The 23,164-nt window shown below is 42.5% G+C and overlaps 2 protein-coding genes across 4 annotated transcripts; both read left to right on the top strand.

The window, feature by feature from the left end:
* Nucleotides 1-619: 619 nt before the first annotated feature.
* On the top strand, nt 620-9,067 carry dync1li1 (dynein, cytoplasmic 1, light intermediate chain 1). Of its 2 annotated transcripts, none has more exons than XM_085791854.1 (13): nt 620-741; nt 1,034-1,107; nt 2,681-2,797; nt 2,895-3,125; nt 3,405-3,559; nt 3,665-3,758; nt 4,268-4,403; nt 4,491-4,602; nt 4,874-4,933; nt 5,073-5,117; nt 5,214-5,301; nt 5,407-5,529; nt 7,592-9,067. In XM_085791854.1, the coding sequence occupies exons 1-13, from the start codon at nt 635-637 to the stop codon at nt 7,708-7,710; spliced, it is 1,461 nt and encodes a 486-aa protein (XP_085647980.1). In that variant the 5' UTR covers nt 620-634; the 3' UTR covers nt 7,711-9,067. The 2 variants fall into 2 exon arrangements, with proteins under 2 accessions (XP_085647980.1, XP_085647981.1); XM_085791855.1 differs by lacking the exon at nt 7,592-9,067 and adding an exon at nt 5,690-5,748.
* A 3,896-nt stretch (nt 9,068-12,963) lies between these two features.
* LOC146978833 (catenin beta-1-like) lies at nt 12,964-22,062 on the top strand. Of its 2 annotated transcripts, none has more exons than XM_085791857.1 (17): nt 12,964-13,099; nt 14,135-14,184; nt 14,814-15,023; nt 15,152-15,402; nt 15,548-15,786; nt 17,727-17,928; nt 18,057-18,201; nt 18,398-18,501; nt 18,763-18,897; nt 19,014-19,217; nt 19,376-19,534; nt 19,638-19,757; nt 19,973-20,123; nt 20,217-20,338; nt 20,568-20,628; nt 20,819-21,014; nt 21,115-22,062. In XM_085791857.1, the coding sequence occupies exons 2-16, from the start codon at nt 14,172-14,174 to the stop codon at nt 21,007-21,009; spliced, it is 2,307 nt and encodes a 768-aa protein (XP_085647983.1). In that variant the 5' UTR covers nt 12,964-13,099; nt 14,135-14,171; the 3' UTR covers nt 21,010-21,014; nt 21,115-22,062. The 2 variants fall into 2 exon arrangements, with proteins under 2 accessions (XP_085647983.1, XP_085647984.1); XM_085791858.1 differs by lacking the exon at nt 12,964-13,099 and adding an exon at nt 13,224-13,427.
* The last annotated feature ends 1,102 nt before the right edge of the window (nt 22,063-23,164 follow it).

The following is a 23,164-nucleotide window of genomic DNA, read 5'->3' as shown; positions in this document are numbered from 1 at the left end:
TCACAAATAAACGCATTGGTTTATAGGCAATGCATTAGTGAGGATTTGTGTCTTTTGAAAACCCATTTATCCTCATCATTTATTCTGATAAATCAGCCAAGACAAGCACATCAAAATCTGCTATAATAGCCTTTAAATGTTACATTAACCTGGATCTGAACTATGAGACTATTTCGCTCAATATTTAGTCCCAATTTATGAAAGAAGGCAAAGAGATATTGCTAATTTACTTTTATCTACCTATTTATAGCCTGCTTATGAACTATGTGGAGAATTGATTCTCTGTCTTTGTGTATGTCTTTTTTCTCTCTCTCCTTCTTAAATCTGTTTTTAACATGTTTGTTGTTGTTGATATGGACCGCTTGTTGTGTCTGCAATAAAGATTAATAATAATAATAATATTTATGAAAGAGTGGTATAAACTCTCTCTCGGTGCTGATGCAGTTGGCCCTGATCTGTCACTTCAGAGGATGAGATCATTTCATGCCTGCGGCTGAGAGCCCATGCTTTGTGCGGGGCGGACCACGCCCCGGCCCCGGCGTGCGGTGCACCAGGCTCCGTTAGCAACACAGCAGCAGCAGCAGCAGCAGCAGCTACATCCGGGCGCTCTGCTCGGTTTACAAGCCCTGCGAAGATGGCGACGTCAGGGAGGAGTGCATTATTATCCTCCACCTCAACTGGACCTAAGAGCACACTGGAGAGCTGCTCCAACCCAGAGGAGGATGACGGACAGGACTTATGGTGGGCGATGCGTGATAAGAGCTGGGTTTGACGGGACCCGGGGTTGGTTTTAGTGGGAGCGGAGGGTCCATTGTGCTGAGAGGAGGATGGTTTGACAGCTCTGCTAGCCCGCTAATGAGGCTAGCTAGCATCAGCACCACCACCACCACCACAGCGCTTTGGTACTGGTGACACAGCAGCGCGTTTAGCTCGCTTTAGCTGCTGCCTGTCCCGTCCTCTCGTTTGTTGTTGTTCATTTATTTACTGAATGAACCGTGAGCCGTGTTTTGTAACGGGGCTGCTCTGTCTGCAGGTCCACCATCCTCAGCGAAGTGTCCACCCATTCAAGGTCCAAGCTACCGTCTGGGAAAAATGTCCTGGTCATGGGTGGGTATCTGTGTCTGTATCTGTGTGCAGCCTCCTGGCTAACCCCGAGGCATCGTTAGCTGCTGCTGCTGCTGGTGGTAGACTCAATAATAATACCTGCTCTGTAGCTGTTAGCCTGCATTGGACCGGGTGGGGGTGCTTTATCTGGTCTAACATGGTATATGGTGCTAGCACAGAGAGGGAGAGAGGCAGGTGTATTTTCCGTGCGCCCCCCCACACACACATTCACATGTATCATCTTAGGAGAGAGAGAGAGTCTCTGCAACACTGCAAGTCATTGTAGCATCCAGACATGCTAGTAGCATCCAGGTGGAGATGATGCTGAGGGGACGAGACAAACCCGTCGGTCTGTTGTTTAAACGGGAGTGGGGGGTGGGTGAGTTAGGAGGGGGGGGCACGGGGCCATTGAAGCGTAGACGGTGCCTCCCTGTCTCCTCCCTGTCCACAAACACGCGCACACACACACACGCGCACGCACACAGTGTCTACACATCCGCCCGGGATAATCCGCAGCCTGCTACTCATTCCAGCTAATCAGCGACTTGGTTACCGATGTATAAACTGTAGAAGAGCCATTTGTCTGTTGTGCTATGTGCTACCCCACGACAACATCAGCAAGGCAAGCTCACGCTGCTGCATGATGCATTAGAGTCCCCCTGTCGGTTTAAGTTAATATGGCATAGCCGAAGAATGGAGGCTGCCTTGACATCAGCGCACACACACACACACACACACACACACACACACACACACACACACACACACAACACAATAACAATGTCACGCTGAGGCTGGCAGTAATACCACATGCAGTAATGTATTGTCAGGATATAGACGGTTTGTTATGGCTGTTCATTCATAATTAAAAACTGCAAGGAGGTCTAATAAGATGCAGGGCTCCAGTTAGGGGAAGATTGGATTGTTTATAGTGGATGTGTGCAGACATTTGTGTTAAGTTGCAAGGATCTGTTGATTAGTCATTTAATTGACTGACAAAAATGTGCATGCAAACCAGTCATTTTTTTTTTCATTCATCATTTTTCAAGCATATCATTTGTCAATCTCATCCTAGTTCTGTCTTCACCTTTATTAGGAATTTGATGCTTTTCTTTGTCTTGTGAGAATGGCATTAGACAGTTGTCCAAGCAATTTCAGGTGTCACCATAGGCTTCAGAAAGTACAGTTGTCATAAAACAAAAAAAGTAGACTGATCAGTCATGTTGAATTTCAGCCACAGTTTCTTGCAGTCCTTATCCTGATGCACAATCTAGTTATTAACACAGCATTTATTAACACCGTATTATGTAATTAGTACACTTCGTAGCATGATAGAAGTAAGCAGGGGCTATTGAAAATAGATTTCTCATCTCAGCAGTGGTGTGATGTGTCCACTGTGTGTTTGCCACCTTGCATTTTTTTGCCTATTTTCATTGATTGCTCACTCCTGTATAATATAGTAGTATATTGGTTTAATTCATCTAACTTTTATGGGTTCTTTTTTTAATATAGGAGTGCATGTTGCCATGGAAAAGTCTTGTTTATTGTTTGTTAATTGCAAATTGTATGTGTTTAGGTGAGGTGGGCTCTGGGAAGACCACCTTGGTTGCAAAACTACAGGGGGTTGAAGAGTACATGAAGGGGCGTGGCTTGGAATACCTCTACTTTAATGTCCATGACGATGACATTGACGGTAACCAGCACCTACATTAATCCACATATCTACCCTGCAGTTTGGTGCCACAGAAGTGTTTACTTATCTCAATGTGCTGTGCTATGTGTGTGTTCAGACCACACTAGGTGTAATGCCTGGGTGTTAGATGGAGACCTTTACCACAAAGGTCTGCAGGGAGTAGCTGTGCCCGTTGACTCCATCAGCAACACGTTGCTGCTGATAACGGTTGACATGTCGCGGCCTTGGAACGCCCTGGACTCCCTCCAGAAGTGGGCTGCCGTCGCTAGGGAACACATCGACAAACTCCGGATCGCCCCGGAAACGCTGCGGGAGCTGGAGCACAGACGTGAGTCACACTGACAGCAGTCAGACTAAGTGGCAGATAAAATAGAAAAACAAAGTACAGGGCTGGTTTTTTTTTTGTTTTTCTTAACAAAAATAGTCTTGGAGGTAAGAAAAATAAAAGTTCCTAGATGAGAAGCCTCTCCATCAAAGCTGTACATTGGACCACAGACTAGGGCCTGGTTATGAGAATGATGAACTCCACATGTCTACTTCCTTGCCAGGATGTGATATTTACTAGTCATCGTTTGTGTTCATTAAGGATGTTTGTGTTTGTGTGTAGTTGTCAAACAGTTCCAGGAGTACACAGAGCCGGGCAGTGGGGAGGACGGCACCCCGCAGAGGAGGAGTGAAGACGAGGAGAGCGTGCTGCTGCCGTTGGGAGACAACACGCTCACACACAACCTGGGCATACCGGTGGTGGTGGTCTGCACCAAGGTACACACACTCACTGCTTTCATACTTAACTATTAGATACAAGTGTATTATGGTCCTGGACTTACACACATCGATCTCTGTTTGGTCCCTTCTCCTTCCCCTCAGTGTGACGCCATCAGCACATTGGAGAAGGAGCACGACTACAGAGACGAACACCTGGACTTCATCCAGTCCCACATCAGGCGTTTCTGTCTGCAGTGTATCCTTCACCAAATCCACTTTGTCTCATAGATGCTTCCCATGTTGTTTACTTATGGGGCTGCTAATCAGGCACTGACTATTTAATTTCCAGGTCGGCTTCAGTAATTTGGAACAGATGCATTACAACGTGTTTTGATCTCAGGCCAAAGGCAAAGTTATTGGCAGCAGTGTTATAGCAATAGTTTAACGACTGTAAGTTGTGTTTGAACTATTGTTGATATTGCTTTGTTGCAAAGAGAATTTGATAAAGGTCAGCGATCACCGAGTGCTGCTTGAAATTGATTTTGCAGAATCATTTCTCTCGTCAGTGCTGGGCGTGAGCAGTTATGAAATTTTCAATGGTTATTGTTTGTAGAATGAGCCAAGATCAAACGCGGCCTCAGTTCCTCTGTGTAATTGTAGCAATTACCCGCAGATAGAATCTGTTTTGCTCTTGTGCTCCTTTTGATAAGAATTTCTTTTTTGCAAGTTGGAAGTTGTTGAAAATGTCCTTGACAGCTGTGTCAGACGGTGCGTCTCTGGTTTACACATCGGTGAAGGAGATGAAGAACCTGGACATCCTCTACAAATATCTGGTCCACAGACTCTACGGCTTTCCCTTCCACTGCCCCGCACAAGTGGTGGAAAGAGATGCTGTCTTCATGTAAGCATTTTGTGTGTGTGTGTGTGTCTGCCAAGGACTCATCTGACCACCTGTATTTGGTTCGTAACAGTCTCTCTCCTCCACCAGTCCATCAGGTTGGGACAATGAGAAAAAGATCTCCATACTTCATGAGAACTTCCAGACAGTAAAGTCAGACGACAGCTTTGAGGAAGTAATAGTCAAACCACCAGTCAGAAAGGTACGTGCTCCTACCAAACAACACCTAACTTTAAAAAAGATTCTCCCAGGCAAGTTAAGCTCCAAGTGCAGCGGATTGATTATTTCTGTAATGTCATGCGTCTTTGCCTTCTACATCATTTTACAGTTCACAGCCAGTGCACTAAGCTCAACCCAGTATCCCTGCAGGGATCACAAGAGTTTTATCCAATCTAATTTATTAGCTGTTGTAAATCTTAAAAGGAAAGTGACTTTTAAAAAATATATTTGATTTTTTTTTCTTCTTTCACCAGATTGTACATGAAAAGGAGATCCAAGCAGAAGATGACCAAGTGTTTCTGGTAAAACTGCAGGTGAGAAAACATCTCAGTTCTGTTAATGCCAGTTGTTTCGCTGCTTGCGGGAACTCCCAATTAAATCTGACTGGAGGGTCCCGATATGTTAATTAAATACTAATTAGAGCCAATGTGGATATTGTGCTCTAATTTGCAGTCGCTGCTCGCCAAACAGCCCGCTGTGACAGCAGGGCGACCTGTGGTGAGTGCTCCTTGTTTTCTTTCTAGTCTTGGCTCATCAGATAACATTAACTCTTCCTCCAGGGTCCATATGTGTGAAATAAACTGTCGTTTACAGGACACCACTAGCAGAGCACCCACCGGTTCCCCCAGGACGAGTAACCGCTCTGCAGCGGCCAACGTAGCCAACACCATGCCACAGTCAGGTAAGTTATGCATTTCAATGCAGCACAGACCCACCCAAGGCCATTGTCGCACTGTGTATGCGCATGTTTTTGTGTGTTTCTAAATCTGTCCCCTGTCTGCTGCAGGTCAGACCAGTGAGGGTGTGTTGGCCAACTTCTTTAACAGTCTACTGACAAAGAAGGCGGGGACAGGGGGGCCCGGGACGCCAGGCGGTGGTAACAACACTCCAGGAACCGTACGCAAGTCAGGTGAGAACACTTACACACATGTTCTGTAGGTTTAGAGCAAAAACACCACATTTATTATTAATTACTATTGTTTTAGGATTTAATGCCATTTTCAGTCATTCCTTTTTTGGTTTTCAATTTCCATCTGCCATTATTTTCCTACCTCTGTCCTCTACTCCAGACATGAACATAACATATGGTAAAGAGATTCATGATATGATCTGAGTGCATCTACAAGTCACACAAACACACTCATCATCATCATCATCACCGTCACCACTGTCATCATCTCTATGCCTGTTTGTAGCTCTGTGACTTCATTCTTAACTACACTCATAGTCTTTGCTGTGGATTCTCACTATTAACATCATTCATAATGTGTGTATGTGTGCGCACTAGTCAGAGGATGCTGGCCACGTTAAGGTGTGTGTGAGAGAGCTACTCCTCATTTATTATTGCTTGCATTCATTCTCAAGACGCATCCCTTTTTTATTTTGGACTCCCACCCGCACCCTCCCCCCCTCTCTCCAGGTTTGCAGGGATCAAACCTCCTGTATCACCCGTTTGATGTTTACATACTGTTCTATGCAGATGATGTAGAAGGAACTGCTGCTTTTTTTTAATGTGAAACCTGAAGCAGTGGTCCAGGAGATGATCCCATTGCTGTTTAATTATTTTTGCAACACATGGCTTCATTCTTTTTTCAGAAACGCAGCCTGTTTTTTCTTCAAATTTTCAAACTGTAGCTTTTGCTAATGGGGTCATAAAAAATAGTAAAGTTCAGACACATTCATATAATGAGAAGTTGATTTGGTCTCATTTATATGAATCAGAATAAAAATTGATATCTTGGATAGATCCACATCTCTGTAAGGCTAACCAGGAAGACATGTCTGAAAAATGCAAATCTTTTTTTTTTTCTTCGCCTGTTTATTTTCCATCCAGTTTAGTGGGGGAAAATGATGCCAGTTAGAGCAGGGATGATTCCTTTAATGACAGCTTCACCACAAATCTTTCCTCTTTTAATCCCCTGTTTCCACGTTGCTCCCCTGGATTTCATTTATTTATTTATTTTTTGGCATGCGACATTGCATTTCTTCCAACTAACATCTCTCGCAAGCATTGCACATGATTGTTAATAAGGCTGGGAATTATCAGAAAATGTATTTGAACGTATTGGCAATGCACAATACTCAATAATTTATGCCTTCTTTGGAGGTGACCTAGAATAACTGGTTTATTTATTAAACCATATTTTTACCTAGAAAACTATAAAAAGCTTGACCAGATAGATACATTGTGGCACTAACGTGTTTTCATTTGGTGCAAATGTCAAATGACGTTTAGATAAAACAAGTCAAAGATCAACTCGGAATAGAATTAGATCTTTAAAAAGAAGAGTTCTGTCAGATACACAGGATGTTATTCAACCTCGGTAGGTTAACAGTATAGAAACATAAATAGGTTGAGTTGCCTACTGACTGGATTGCAAGTTTTGCATTAAAGTGTTGCAATCAACATCTTTCTGTCATTGAATCACTGCGATACTATATGTGAACAAATGGTCGCAGCCATAAGTTAATTCCAAAAGCAGAGTGAGTTGGGTCACATGGTGGTGGGTGGTGATTTGTCAAGAGAGTGCTGCTGCATCTTTTGTTGAACGCCACTTTTTTGATGGCTGTGATTATTTTGATTGTAATTTTTTTTTGCATGTTAATAATCATTTCATTTCATTAACGGTAGTTTTTAGCCGATCATTTTTGCAGCACGTCAACCGAAGCAAACCAGGCCTGAGGTCGGCTTCTCAGCAATGCTGTACATTTAAAAAGAATCAGCCTAATTAACCTCACACACAAAAGCATTTCCATATCAATCCAATAATATATGATATCTAGCCAATATTTATCTCATATTCACATTTTCACCCAGCTCTTATTGTAAACATGTGTAATTGTACTTAATGCATTGTGTCTTAACCACTCATTGATGCACTGGATAAATACCCGTCGGTCTGTGTGGTAGTTTCCATTGTGATATTATGTGAACGTGACCATTCGTTTCTATCTGCCCAAACCCGCTGCAGGTTCCAAGCTGGGCCTGAGCGACGTACAGGCGGAACTGGACCGCATATCCAGCCGGGAGACTGACTCAGACTTGCCCAATGCCAACGAGACCCCTGCCACCGATGGCCAGGACACATGAAGACCAACACGCATCACCCTGCTCTCCTCCCCCCTACTCACCCCCTCCTTCACCTTCCACCTTCCCATGGCCCTCCTCCCTCCGCTCTCGGCACCTTCTCCATCACTAAGATGTGGGGAGAAGAAGGGAAGTAGGGGAGACGGAGGAGGAGCGGGTTCCGGTTTTTTTCCCCTCCCCATCCTCTTTCACGTTCTCCTCAAGGTGAAGAACACGCCCTCACTTCCTCTACGCCTTCTCCCACACCTCATTCTCCCTCCCCTTTCATTTCTTTTCCTGGCTGTTACGCTGAGGGCGAGTATTTGTCACTGTTACATGACTGTCTGTTACATGAAAGTTGATAATGGAAACGGGGGACCATTCCGGGGGTGTGAAGGTAAGGAATGAGAGGAAGTGAGGGGTGGGTTGAAAAAGACTGATTGCAGGAATGAAAGAATTTTATCCATCCATTTATTGTGATGGTACAGTTAGTGTTTTTACTGTAGGAACTGCTGAAGGGCGCATGTTGACAAAACTGCACTTAGGTACTGTAGGGGAACGGTTGTGTGATTGTGTGTTTATTGTATGTGGGGCAGTCATGCTTGGCCAGAGGAAGAGATTGAGAACAAAAAAAATATGCCTGAAAAAAAATAGCAAAGTCTTGTTTTTTTTGTTTTTTTTTTAAGATGAAGGGACAAACATACCAATGTGCGTGTGTGTGTGTGTGTGTGCGCGTGTGTGTGAGAGAGAGAATAATTGAGTAAGTGAGTGTGAGAATGAAGCAGATAGAAAATTAAGTAAGTTACTTCCGCCTAGACCTGTATGTTAAGATATGTTTGGCTGTTTGCATTTCCAGCAAGAGGCAAAAAAACATTACTATGCTCTTACACTACAAGCTCTTAAAACTGTGTATACACTATTGTTACAGCAGCCTTGTCTGCTGCACTACACATACCAAGTCTGACAAAAAAAAATAAAAAGACTACTACAAAGTTCACACACAAGCAGCAGTCCTGTGTAGACGGCACCTACGGTCCACCACGACACCCAGTTCTACAATTGGCCAAAACTTGCCCTCGTGTTACATACTGCTCGAACCTGTAGATAACAAGACAGTGCACTGAAAAGGGAGGGTGGTAGAGAGTGGGTGGGTAGCTGAGCTTTACTTGTACAGAAAGAAGCACTAGTGATTCAGTTTCATAGTTACTGCGGGCAGGGTGGTGGGTGGGCAGAGGGGGTCGGAACATGGGAGGGTCACATCAAGAATGTACAGTCATTGTCTCGCTGATTGGTCCTGTTATTTCAGAGCTCTGTGTTGGCGTTTGTATAATCAGATCTGTTAATCAGTCAAATAAAAGGTGTATTTATTCGGATTCATCCACTTGGCTTCTCTTGTTTGTTTTTTTTACGATGGTCATATCTCCTCACCTCACGCTAAATTCTTAGTGATATTTTGATAGGTTGCAGCTGAGGATCCTTCAGTTGGAGGTTTGGGTGGGGAGCATCCATCTGCTGAAGTGCCCTTGTGAAAGAACCTGAATTCACATAAAGTCAATGGGAAGTTATTTGTGTTCATAAGACTAATATATTTTTGGAGCAATTCATGTACACAATTTAACCAAAGTACAAACCGCAGAGGATGGACATGAGTGGTTGTAAAAAAAAAAAAAAGGACAGCAAATGATTGGTAGGTAACATGCTGTGAGGGCAGTGCTTTTCCTCAGGCAGAAGAAAACACTAATTGCGGGTAAGACACCAAAAATAATTGGGGATCTAAAGTAACAAAGGAAAACCTGAAATAATATTTGTAACCTTCCTTCTGGTGTTTTATCTGTGAAGATTCTCACTCATCCAGATCACGGAGGCATTGAACTGGTCCTGGTTTTGCTGTAGACACTTGAAGATCTTTGGCGCTCATGCATGACATCAAGAGGTACTGATTGAATTAAATTGCCATTTTGAGGCCAACCATTGTTGGCCCAGGGCAAACTGAAATGTATGCCTCAGCGCTAATGTTTTCAGGTTCTTGATAAGGCGATATCTCAGGACCATGTTGAGGGCATTTCTTCAAATCAGGCACAAACATCACCTGGACGGTGACCTAAATCTTAAGAAGTGAACTACGTCCCACAGATTCAGAGTTTCCCACTCAAACCTGTCCAGCTGTTTTGATGCTGCAGAATGAAGCGTCCTGCTTGAACTGACCAGAGGAGAAGTGGAGGAGAAAATGGCGCTGCTGTCCTTCCCTCACCACCAGCACGTTACAGATGTTCGCCTCACAGCAGCAGGAACCCCACTGACAGTTGACATTTAAATGTTGAAAAGATGTCCTGATCGTATAAGGCGTTGTTTTTTTCTGTCTGTACACTCAATGATTTCAGCTTAGACAGAGGAGAACAAAAAACACCTTTATATAACTGAGTTAAACTGAATTAAATAAGATATTGCATGGTACAAGCTGATAACACGCATTACATGTTCATACAGTGTAACATCTGCAGGGGTTTTCTTACCTATCTGAGGCCATGTGGGGAGTGTGAAGGAATCAGACAAAAAAGAGGGGTTCAACAGAAAGTACAGCTTTAATTCTGCTTGTAGTGACTCAAAATGGTCAGTCCTCATTTAAACCAAACAATTGTAGCTATGTCTCAGATTCTTAGATTTCTCTTTAAAGTCTCTTTTTCAAACTTCCAACTTGGCCGACCTCTGGAGACCTCCGTGGCCTGCTCCCAGGGGACTGTATCTTCCTTCCACGACACACCCCAGAGGTACACCACAAAAGAAATAACGTTAGTATATACCCACTTCCTCATCAAACAGACCCAGAAACATTGGCATTTATTTGGAGTGGTACTATACATCCATTTATTCCCCTTTTGGTTTGGTTTCCATCAACCCCCTGACAAAAAGATCCAGCTTCTTACCTGCGAGATGTGCGAGACTTACCCTGCTCTTTGACTCTGAATATTATGCACAGTGCATCAAAGCTTGTTTGCTGAAAGCAGCTGTCTGCTCCTGGAAACAGGCTTTCTGAGAGACTTCCAGGTTTGTTACTATGGGCAACACCCTACACTATTTGATACCCCTCACAACATATAGTCATTTGGATGAAATAACTACTACACAATGTGAAAAGTGCGGCTCGTGGTAATAAAACCATGGTGAATAATGTCCCCGCATTTCAAAACATTGCATCAGGTGATCACAAAACATGACTGCAAATGAAAGATAATGTTGCTCTGTGTAGCCTATGCTGGATGTGGAAGTATTGTATGCTGGCATGTTTCATTCATCATAAAACCTATAACCAAAACTATAACTATAATTATAACTAAAACGCATTTGGATTGAGTGGGAGTAAACAAGCAGACAGCAGGGAACCAAGTGATTTGCCAGACTTGTCTAAAATCTTTGGGTACTTGCTGAATATTTCAGCAGCTTTTTGCTTTCCAGAACGCCTCTGCCTGCCTTTAGTCTCAAGGAATCAAAACTGAGCGACGCTATCGTTTGCTCCTGAGGAAGAAGGAGGAGCAACATTTTCCAGCTCTCCTTCCAGTGGTATGTGGGTCAAAGGCAATCAGATAAGACATTTGCAATTTGAATTGAAACAGAATAAATGGAAAAGAACAAAAAATAATATTAAATGCTTCACAGCAATAACACCAGCCTTAAAAAATAATCATGAGTTCAAAGTTACCACATAGAGCACCTATGCAACAATCTTCACCTACTGAATATTCACAGGGCGCTGCACTGTTCTGATGACCTCAGTTATTGTAAAAGATATATTCAGCAGTGTATTCCGTAGCCTGAAAAGTTTGATTAAATCTAGTTTAAAATCAGTTACAGAAAAGAAGTATGTTGATAATATTAAAATAGTGTGAATGTAGTGTATTGTTGGTGAAAAGCTTGGCAGCTGAGTTTTAAACAATAAAGAACATGGAATCTACATTATTAAAATATTAGTTTTATTCATGAAGCCTTCCTCTCATCTACCAGTAGGAAACTCAAGAATGGGAGGGTGTTGATGATGCTTTTCACCACAGCTAGTTTCTCTGCACTAAGAGAGTCACTGGAAACACACTGACACTTCTTCATTTAATGACATTATATAATTTTTGCTCAATATTTCAAAAGCGAATTTTTCATGCTGAAGTTTCTAAAGGGTGTTTTAGATTTCTGCACATCTTTGTCACATTGAAATGTGATATGGATAGAAAATGTTTCATCTGTGGTATACAGTAAGTTTCCATTTCCTGCAACATGACGCTCCTAAGTGACACTTTGGACTTTGACCTTGTCTTGTCTAAAGCACGTGTCAGACACATGAACAAGCACTGCACTCAGACAGGTTTCAATTTTGATTGTTTTCGTTTAAATTCTTGTTCTTGTTTAACATTGAGCTTCCCTGTGAATTAAGTGAAAACATTACAATGCTAAGAAGATGTGTATACTGGCATGTTCACTGCAGTTAGATTGTAGCTAAGTGTAGATGTACAGTATATGTTGTTATAAAAATGTAAGAATAAGCATCCAGGTAGTAGAGGATTGAACACACAAGCAGGTCATGACAGAAACAATACATACAAATTATAAAATGCAAATTAAACTACAGTATAGCATCATGTTTGTGGACATAATGTGTTTTTCTAACAATTAGTGTTTTAATAGGGTACAAATAATGTGGTTATATAGAAAACTGAAATCCAGGCAGATTCATTTTTAACAATATGTTGTAATATAAATCCTATATGGTTTATATTTTCCTCTTCCCCTTCACATAACCACTGCAGCTCCTCATTTACAAAAATAAATCCAAATTGTGCCAGCTTGTGAAAAGTGGATGAGAGAGAGATGGCTGACTTGCAACCCTCATGTTTGCCAAATGATGATTTAACTGATTATGATAAATGAATGAATGATATAGTTCTGTTAGAGAGACATGTTTGTGCTCTGAGATAACTGCATGTTAATTAAAAAACCCTCATATCACAGCAGCTCATGAATCACATTCCTTTCTAATTAATGCACCTCGCCCTCCCCACCACCAGAGCAGCAAGTACCACACATCTTTCATTTACGTCGGTGAAAGATCGTAAAACTGAGACGGTCGACTCCTCTTGAGATACCATATACAAATATCTGGTTACAACTATGAAATAATAGTTTCAATAGTCCAACTTTGTTTTAAAACGGCGCCCTATTTTTCCTAGTGCGGCGGAATACTGTATTTTCTCCTTTCGCCATCTTGATGTTCGATCGCACACAGGCGGAAGCAACATCTTCGGCGGAGCAACAGCGGGTGTGGTTCGGACTCTTACGGGTGGTTCACCTAGCAGCCCTTTTCCTATTTTCAGCCAAGAGAAAGGAGAAAATTTCCCTGACTTCACCACGGAGGAGCGGCTAGACTCTGGTAAGGATAGTGTGTTTAGCCACATCTGTTACACGGCGTATTTAGAGCGCGGCAATACATGTTTTACCAAAGAAAATCATCTTTGCCGAGGGAGGGGGGCTCCGGTGGGGTTTTCTGATTTGGCTGGCAGTACGGCAGGTTTTGTACGGTGGCGCTTGGATCTACTTTTCAGACGTCCTGGCTAGCTAGCGCTAATCAAACCCAGAATTAAACATTTTAAAGGGTTTGCTTGCGAGTCACGATTGAAACAATGAATTGATTTGTAACCGCGACGGCTTCCAATACCGGTTGTGTCTCGGGACAAATCTTAAAAAAGCATTTGGACTCGGTGAGTGACGCTCTGAACAGTGTTTGTTTATGTTAGCTAGGTGGCTAACTAGCTGAGGGGTTAGCTACGCACGTTATGTTAGCTTAGCGAGCCTTCAAGGTAAAAGCTAGCCAACCTGTTAGCAGGCAGCAGCCACGGTGGCTAATGCACGCTAGCGCTTCGGTCTTGGAAATATATGTTGCTGTTAAATGTGGTCGGTAATTGGTGTAACCTTTGCAGTTAGTTGGGGTTTTGATTCAGTTTTGATTAGGGCTGTTTTTTACGCTCGTAGTCGGACCCACCATGAGAGGAGGAGTCATGGAAGTGATTGCGGGGCGGAGGGGGCAGTTTCTCTCATTGGAAACCCAAGCTGCGAGGTCGGAACTTGGCCGTGGTAGGGGGAGGGGGAGAAATATGCCTTTGATGTTCTTTGCTGCTGAATGGTGAATTGTGTTCGTGCTGGCCTGGAAATACCCACCGCTTTGCTCTCTCGGCTGGAGGTGGAGGCTCGGCATTTCCCCTCACAGCTACGTTAGTAAGCCAAACAAGCGTCTGAATCAGAAGGGACCTGGCACACAGGTAGCGCAGTAGACAGCGGTTTTATTATTGAGACCACGTAGGAGAAACGCATAAACATTACGATTTGGTTTGGCTTTTAGCAAACAAGCAGTCAAGGTTGAGTGCGAGTTGTCTCATTTTCTCCTGTGTACTTGCTATATTTTACACAGACATATCTGCTGTGCGGGCTGAGGGCAGGCAAGAACAATGGCTACCCAGTGTAAGTATGAAAAACTTCAAAACACCTGGTCTGTTTTCATGTAAATTAGTTTTATGTTAATATCACTTAGACCATTCCTAATTTATCTTTTATGTCTGTACATAAGAATTTCTCTGTACATAAATAAAAGGAGTACTACAAGCCCTGAGGCACTGTGGAAATTGAAAAAAATGGGTGCTCGCTGAGCACATGTCACAGTATCCCAAGTAATTATAATTCATATTCTGTTACATCTGAGTTTATCCTTAAGGAGGAAAAGTGTATCTCAGTATTGTCAGAGGAATTTCATGTTCATGTACTTCAATTTATGATCAGCGCCTGAAGGTTTCAGGCATAGAGGAATGCAAGCTTTTCCTTTGCTTTTCATTCTGTCCATTTCCATTTACTTTTTTTGCCACATCCTTATTTTCTGTGGCCCTTTTTATTTTCCTGACGGCTAACTTCACCTCTTTTATTTCAACGTCTCTTACCGTGGGGCAATCAAGATTTCACACTTCCAGATATTTTGTATCCCTCTGAGTATAGTAGCCAAGAAAACATGATAGAAGAAGAAATTTTGTCTTTGCTTAAAGTGAGAAAGTAAGATTACTCATCTGTAATTCCTTGTGTTTCACCCTTTTATTGTGCAGCTGATTTGATGGAGTTGGACATGGCTATGGGAGACAGTAAGGCTGCTGTGAGCCAGTGGCAGCAGCAGTCTTATCTGGATTCAGGCATCCAGTCTGGAGTTACAACCACGGCACCATCTTTGAGTGGCAAGGGAAATCCAGATGCTGAGGAGGACGATCCAAATCTCTATGACTGGGAATTCAACCAGCCCTTCACTCCTGAGGCCACAGGTATGTGAGATATAGATATATCATGATATTTACAACATGGGGATATCTACTGTTGCCTAAACGGTATAGCAAAATCTACGAGTCTCTTTGAACTCACGGTGCCTGCTGTCAAATTGCATTATTTTCAGACATTGAGGGTTATGCCATGACTCGAGCCCAGCGTGTACGTGCTGCCATGTTCCCTGAGACCTTGGAGGAGGGGATCCAGATCCCACCCACTCAGCTGGATGCTTCCCACCCTACAGCAGTGCAGCGCCTGGCAGAGCCCTCTCAGATGCTGAAGCATGCTGTAGTCAACCTCATTAACTATCAAGATGATGCTGAGCTGGCCACTCGTGCCATCCCTGAGCTTACCAAACTGCTCAACGATGAGGACCAGGTACATGTTAAAATGAGCCCCTTATATCCTGAACACACTCAAAATGAAGAAATAGTGTGTCCTAAATAACCTTTGGTATCTTGTAAGTCATGTAGTTATGTCCTCCTAGATCATGCCTCCCTAACAAGCATTATGTCTGTCCTAGGTTGTTGTGAATAAAGCAGCTGTAATGGTACATCAGTTGTCCAAGAAGGAGGCATCACGCCATGCCCTGATGCGTTCACCACAAATGGTTTCGGCAGTTGTCCGTGCCATGCAGAACACTGGTGATGTGGAGACGGCTCGCTGCTCCGCTGGGACCTTGCACAACCTTTCTCACCACCGTGAGGGGCTCCTTGCAATCTTCAAGTCTGGAGGCATCCCTGCCCTGGTCAAGATGCTGGGGTAAGAAACTGGAGAAGTTGTGGTTCTAGTTCTACTACACAGGCAGCAACCAATGCACTAACAATCAAGTGGGTTGAAGCTAGAAGCACGAATGCTGAGCACCTTCTCTCAAAGTGGTGTGTGTTGAGTTTTTTGCAGAGGAATCTGTTGGCAGAGAATGTTGATGTATTTCCATGTAGCTCAACTTTCCTGTGTACAATATTGCCCCATGTCAGTGAATGGTAACTAATAAGACAGATCCTAATACCATTTAGGTCTGTGCCGCCTACCACTACCAAGCAAGACATGTTTCTTTCAAACGCAGTTGGCTGCAGTACTGTATTGATGACAAAGGCATATACAGTTGTGGTTTGAGTAACTAAAATGTGTTGTGGTGCTGACTTGGAGCAAACAGCCAGCAGCTAGAGCCTCAACTGATCAAGAGCTAAAAGTCAATCTTGTAAGGACAACGCTCTCTTCACTAACACTAACTCACTCTCTACTCTGTGGATGAAGGCTGCTACATATTGAGGGTGAAAAAAAAAAACACATCTGAACGCTCCTGCCACGTTGTGAGTCTTTCAATCATGATTAAGTAAATACTGAGTCAACTGCAAATTATGAAAGAAGAGCTAATGGTTTAACTCTCATTCACCATGAGCCTAGTTGCCAACCACCACACGCATAGGAAACCAGATCTTACAACAAAACAAACCAGCAAGTATTAGACTCCGTGGCAAATCCAAACTTGACTCATTGCTTTGATATAGTGACATAACAAACTCTAAATCTTCAAACGAACACCCCACAGCTCACTTTGAAACCACTGATATATCTTCCTGCCTTATTTTATTCTTTGTATTCCTCATGAAAGGCCAAAGACACAGCAAAAACAGTTAGCTGGCTGGCATGTTGTGACCTGTTGGTTGTCACGTGTGTTTCAATTTGCACCTGGAATTGCATTAGCGCACTTTAAAAACCGGGAAGAACAAAAGCTTGTTGTGGAACGAACGAATTCGATGCAGGTAGTAATTTGGATTACCAACCCACTCTGGTTGAGTAAGTGTCTTTTATGCATAGTAATGGTTTACATAATAAAGTCATATGAAGAATTTTTCATGAATTTATGGTGATTGGGTTTTATTTCTGTGCTCTGTGTATTTGTAATGTGGAGTATCACAGACTGCGTTATGAAGTCGTTTCTCAAAAACAAAGAGTTATTTGCAGATTTCTGCTCAGTGTTTCCCCACAGGATTTTAGGAGACTATGGCGGAACGGTGTCCGGTTAATTAATGGGAAACACTGCTGCTTATTGGTTGTGATTAACAGGTCATTGATCAAGGACAGCATAATGATTAGTTTGCAAATTTCATCCTTGTTCTTTATATAAACCCTGCAGTGTACAAGGATTGTTCATGTGTGGCAAACTTTTTGCTGTGGAAGTGCAATGTCTATGGACATTTCAGCAATGAAAACTATCTAGAAAATGGCACAACATCGGATGGAGCAGCTCTGGACTCGGTGTTCTTTGTGGACAAAATGTTTGACCTGATGCTAATGTTAATGCAATTAATTGCAATACTTCGTGTAACATCTGACTTCATTGTGACTCTGATGGCACTACTTAATTTATTCCTGTGCACATCCTTAACCGACGACTGTCACAATTTGGGCCTTTTGTTTCCAGCCCATCTTGATTGGAACAAATCAGTTTTTGGATCTCAACATTGATGAAATCCACTGCACTGATTATTTGCTATTATGCAAATGTCTGGCGCGTAAACCTGAATGATTACCGACATGTGCTGAGCTGGGTTTTGATAGAAACTGGCTTTTTCATTGAGCTTGATGTAGAGAAACCTTCTCCCTTGTGCGTGAATTTGTTTAATTTTGCATATTTTAACCATAAACACTGTATTTGAACATGGTTTTCTTCTTTTTATTTGTTTGTTTTTTCTTAGCTCACCAGTGGACAGCGTGCTGTTTTATGCCATCACCACACTCCACAACCTGTTGTTGCATCAGGAAGGGGCCAAGATGGCAGTGCGCCTGGCTGGGGGGCTGCAGAAGATGGTGGCCCTGTTGTCAAACACCAACGTCAAGTTCCTGGCAATCACTACTGACTGCCTGCAGATCTTGGCATATGGCAACCAGGAAAGCAAGGTATTGGAGCATCATCTTATCTAGGCATGCATATACATCGAGTCATCATCCATTTAATCCATTTAATTGCACCTCTTGGCTGGCAGCAGGTTGTTGCATGTATTAACATGAACCTGTCTTGGCTTTAGCTGATCATTCTGGCCAGTGGTGGTCCCCAAGCCCTGGTCAACATCATGAGGACATTCACATATGAGAAACTGCTGTGGACCACAAGCAGAGTGCTCAAGGTGCTCTCTGTTTGCTCAAGCAACAAGCCTGCCATCGTAGAAGCAGGTATGTACACACTCATGGTGCAGAACTGGAAATAAAATGCAGTAGAGTGAAAAATGCATTAACATAAATTGTCTGGTATAACTCGAGACATTAAAACTATAATTATAGATATTAGATATGATATTACATTTGTATTTGGGCTTTGCTACAATGGAGAAAGTGAATTGGTTTGTTCTACCATGGCTTGCGTGTGTAGGTGGTATGCAGGCCTTGGGGCTTCACCTGACAGACCCCAGTCAGCGTCTGGTCCAGAACTGCCTCTGGACTCTGAGGAATCTTTCAGATGCTGCCACCAAACAGGTACAGTACAGCTGTCTCATGGTCTGTGTTGATGACTGTCTTTAATGCGTTAAATAGTGTGTAACAAAAGTGTATTGATAGAAAGACAGATAGTATGCAGGAACCTCCAACTCTGCAATTCTGTTTTTGATAGTTTAACTACTCATGCATCATTAGAATCTTATTCATAATAAGTATTAATTTATCAATATGCAAAATTACTGAGAATCTTAAATGTCTTCTTCTCTTCCGTCTGTCCCTGCTATCCTGTCGTCTCTCCAGGAGGGAATGGAGGGTCTCCTGGGGACCCTGGTCCAACTGCTGGGCAGTGATGACATTAATGTAGTGACATGTGCTGCTGGCATCCTGTCCAACCTGACCTGCAACAACTACAGTAACAAACTCATGGTCTGCCAGGTGTGTATTACCGTTGACGTCTTTTTGAGTGTTTGTTGTACACAGATTTAAATTCAGATTTCCCTGTTTTATTTTGTTGGAGTAATAATATCCAGTCCACTGACTCATCTCGTTAGGTTGGAGGCATTGAGGCTCTGGTGCGAACAGTGCTTCGAGCCGGTGACAGGGAGGACATCACAGAGCCAGCCGTCTGTGCCCTTCGTCACCTGACTTCCCGCCACCAGGATGCTGAGATGGCCCAGAATGCTGTGCGTCTTCATTACGGCCTGCCGGTGGTGGTCAAACTGCTGCACCCGCCATCCCACTGGCCGCTAATCAAGGTCGTTAGCCATCTCTGTTTCCCCACACCTTCACATTTTTACCTGACTGAGAATTCAGTGTTTCCCCTAGCTTTTTTGTCTTGGACCTTGAGTCTACTGATAGATTGATTAATGAGATTTGCCTCCAACCAAAATATATTACATTTCCTACTATCTAGGCCACGGTGGGTCTGATCCGGAACCTGGCTCTTTGCCCAGCCAACCACAGTGCTTTGCGGGAGCAGGGAGCCATCCCTCGCCTGGTCCAACTGCTCGTCAGGGCTCACCAGGACACCCAGAGGCGCACCAGCATGGGAGGCAACCAGCAGCAGTTTGTGGTGCGAAACCAAGTCAACAGACCCTATATCTGTCCTCATTTGCATAACCAAAATAGCTCTGTGCTTGATTTCCTTGCGTTTGTTTTCACTCGACCATGTACAGGAGGGCGTGCGTATGGAGGAAATAGTGGAAGGCTGCACAGGAGCTCTGCACATCCTGGCCCGGGACGTCCACAACAGAATTGTTATCAGAGGGCTCAACACCATTCCACTCTTTGTCCAGGTAGAACGAAAGCCCTTAAATGTGAAATCTCATGATCAGCTACACGTACATATATTTGCAATTCAAATGATTATTTCTGAATTTAAATAGTGAGACACAATGTTAGAAATACAATGTTAGCTTTTTTTTTTTTTTTTTTTTTCTTTCTCATTTTTGTGTTTGATATTCACATCTCCAATTACATTTTGTCCTCATCACATTTCTGCCTTCTGCAGCTACTGTATTCTCCAGTGGAGAATATCCAGCGTGTGGCAGCAGGTGTGCTGTGTGAACTGGCACAGGACAAGGAAGCTGCTGAGGCAATCGAAGCTGAAGGAGCCACTGCACCACTCACTGAGCTGCTGCACTCCCGCAACGAGGGTGTTGGTGAGTAAACGTGCACAGACTAAGCACACAATTGTGATTGTCGTTGTCGGTGAGACTTACTTCACTCGTACTGCTCTGCATTCTCTCCTGTAGCAACCTATGCTGCAGCTGTCCTGTTCCGCATGTCTGAGGACAAGCCCCAGGACTACAAGAAACGTCTGTCAGTGGAGCTGACCAGCTCTTTGTTTAGAACTGAGCCCATGGCCTGGAATGAGGTACACAAACATACACACTGATTGTTAAATAAAAAAGCTGTCAGCATTATATAGTTTCTTCTCTTCTCACAAAGAAACAATATTCAGTCCACAGTATCACACAATGACAAAGCCAAAACCAAATTACATGAATTGCAAATACGGTATACAGTTAGTACATTGTACAGGTCTCCTTCACATTGGCCGGCTTGTAACAGACTTGATGCATCACTCCTTTCCCTTTTTATAGACTGGAGACCTGGGACTGGATATGGGAGCTCAGGGGGATCCTCTGGCTTACAGGCAGGATGGTGAGTAACTTTTATCTCTGATGAAATCCCTACTCCCTCTTAACTCTTGTTTATCTAGTTTGATGCTTGAGCGCATCTGATTTTGAGGTTTACATTCAATTTGAGGTTTAAATTTAATCTGTTATGTGTGGTGTGACTGTATTGAACATTATTCTGAGACAACCAGCTAAAAAGGCTTTTTGCTTTTCAGACGGAGCCTACCGGGCTTACCCGGCAGCCTACGGCCAGGACAGCCTGCTGGACCCCATGATGGAAGGTGCTGACTACCATGCTGACACTCTGCCCGACCTGGGCCACCACACTGACCCACTGCCAGACCTCGGCCACACCCAGGACCTGATGGACAGCAACCAGCTGGCCTGGTTTGACACCGACCTGTAGAATTGGTGAGATGGACTTCCACAATACACTTAGCTCATAGTAGAAGCCTAGCTGGTGAAAATGACAACACACTGATTCATGTTTTTGTCCTGTGCTCTTTTGCAGTTGTATTCTGATAGAACCTGCATTGTGATTGGCCTGTATTGTCTGAAGCAGCATTATGGTTGGCCTGTAGAGTTGTTGAAGGTAAAGGGAGAAATAAAAGGTCTTGGAAAGTGCCTGACACAAGAAAACAAAGATGGTTGCCACGGGAATGTTAAAAGCAAGTTGAAACAGGGGGAAAGGAAAGGGTTAAAGTATCAGAGATGTGGGATCACACAATGGAGGTCTCGGAGCAGGTTACCTATATGGATGAGTGCACATGAGGTGGATCTTAAAAGTTTGAAACACATATGTTTTAGCCTTGCCTGTATTCTTATCAGTTTTTGTTTCTATTTTTCTTATTCTATTTTTTTATTTCTTTTTGTATTACTCATTCTCTGTTATGGTACTGACCCAGCTTGCCTTCACACTAGCCATCTTCATTTTCTCTTCAATGCTAATCATTTGTAATTTTTTTTTAAACGTATATTACATGTAGTGTTAAGTTATAGTGATATTATACAATGTTCCTTTGGTTTATGGCCGAATGTGTAGAACACTAATAATCAGTTGAATTGTACTCTGACTTAAAGTGTAACATTGTGTAGTTTTTTTTATAATCTCAGAAATGGAGAATTATGCATTCTTAATATGTGCTTGTTTAAGCATAAAATATGTCAGTGTCACAAATGTTCTAAAGAGGGGATATGGGTGAAATTGAGGGTGGGTTGGGGATAAATCTAGAGACAAGTGTTTTATATACAGTATCACTGGTAGGTTAACAACTATTTTGTATGCTATCATTGGATGTCTGATAGAAAAGTCTTTAACGCTATCATTGGTGGTCTAATAAAACTCAGTTTTATGTGCTATCAAAGGTAGCTAGGTTGACGAAACAGTTGTAGTCCTGCTGTGCTTATTTTGGAGACGAGGTTATGACACGGCTGAACAATAAAATGGCATTTTATTTCATTTAGTCTCTGACTCGTGTCATCAATATGCTGAAGTTGATGTGTGTTTATCACGTATACACACCAGTGTTTCCTAAAGCATTTCACACATGATGTGGATAAACTGCCCACAAGCTGTACCACACTATTGACATTGAACCAACCAATCACATAACTATTGGGTATCATAGATGTAACAATTCAAATATTTTGTATAATTTTCATTTAAATATTAGGTTTAAAGGTTAAATATAAAAAATCAATTAGTAGATCTTATTAAAAATGCTCCTGTTTTTTGATTGTTTGCCACTCAGCTCCGTCAACATCCTTAATACTCAGATGACTAAATAAGCAGACAAAATATAAGACCCACTACACAAGTTTTTAAATGAGGCAGAATTATTAAATCTAAAACTGAAATACAACTCTGACCAGCAAAAATATCAAGGATTTTTAAGTTGTTTATAAAGTGATCATGGTTTGCTGCCCTGTTAAGTTGACCAGTGTTGAAAGCTGTGATGAAAATTACATTTCCTTTTGTCAATTACTGTGTCGCTTCTTCTGTATTCATAACTAGAAACATTCATGAACAGATCATTTACGGGTGCAGGCCTGAATGACAAGTATAATAGTCTACTAGTGTGAAAACATTTCTGAAAGCTTTTTCTATTTAGCATTAAGTTCAATGCCACAGGGCAATACAAGTTTATTTTATGTTATATATGCACAGGCAATTCAGAATGTATAAATGGGGATAAAGTATCATAAAATGCATAAGAGGATACAAAAAAAAGTTGCATAAACAGTCAGTGTATTTAAGAGTCAAGGGTGTAATTACTAGCAGCAATTAAACATCAAAGACTTAATCCTGTTTTTATGCTCCATAGCAAGTGAATGTAGCTTCACCTTATTTTTATTTTAATCCTGAACATTAAGCAGAATGCTTCCTGATCACCTTGCAGGTCTAGAGGGCTCATAATATGGAAACAGGCAATGGACTTCTATTTTGAAGGCGATACTTTGACCCACTTGCAAGGAGTGCAGAGATCAGGGAGCTGGTGTGATAAAATACAAAGTACTATCTCGTCCCTGTCGCCTCAAATTAAACTCCTGAATATAGTTGA

The sequence above is a fragment of the Trachurus japonicus genome, chromosome 11 (assembly GCF_045865225.1).
Source record: "Trachurus japonicus isolate A0001 chromosome 11, Traja_1.0".
NCBI lineage: Eukaryota > Metazoa > Chordata > Actinopteri > Carangiformes > Carangidae > Trachurus > Trachurus japonicus.
The sequence above is the reverse complement of the archived record's forward strand: the minus strand, read 5'-3'. Positions and strand labels throughout refer to the sequence as shown.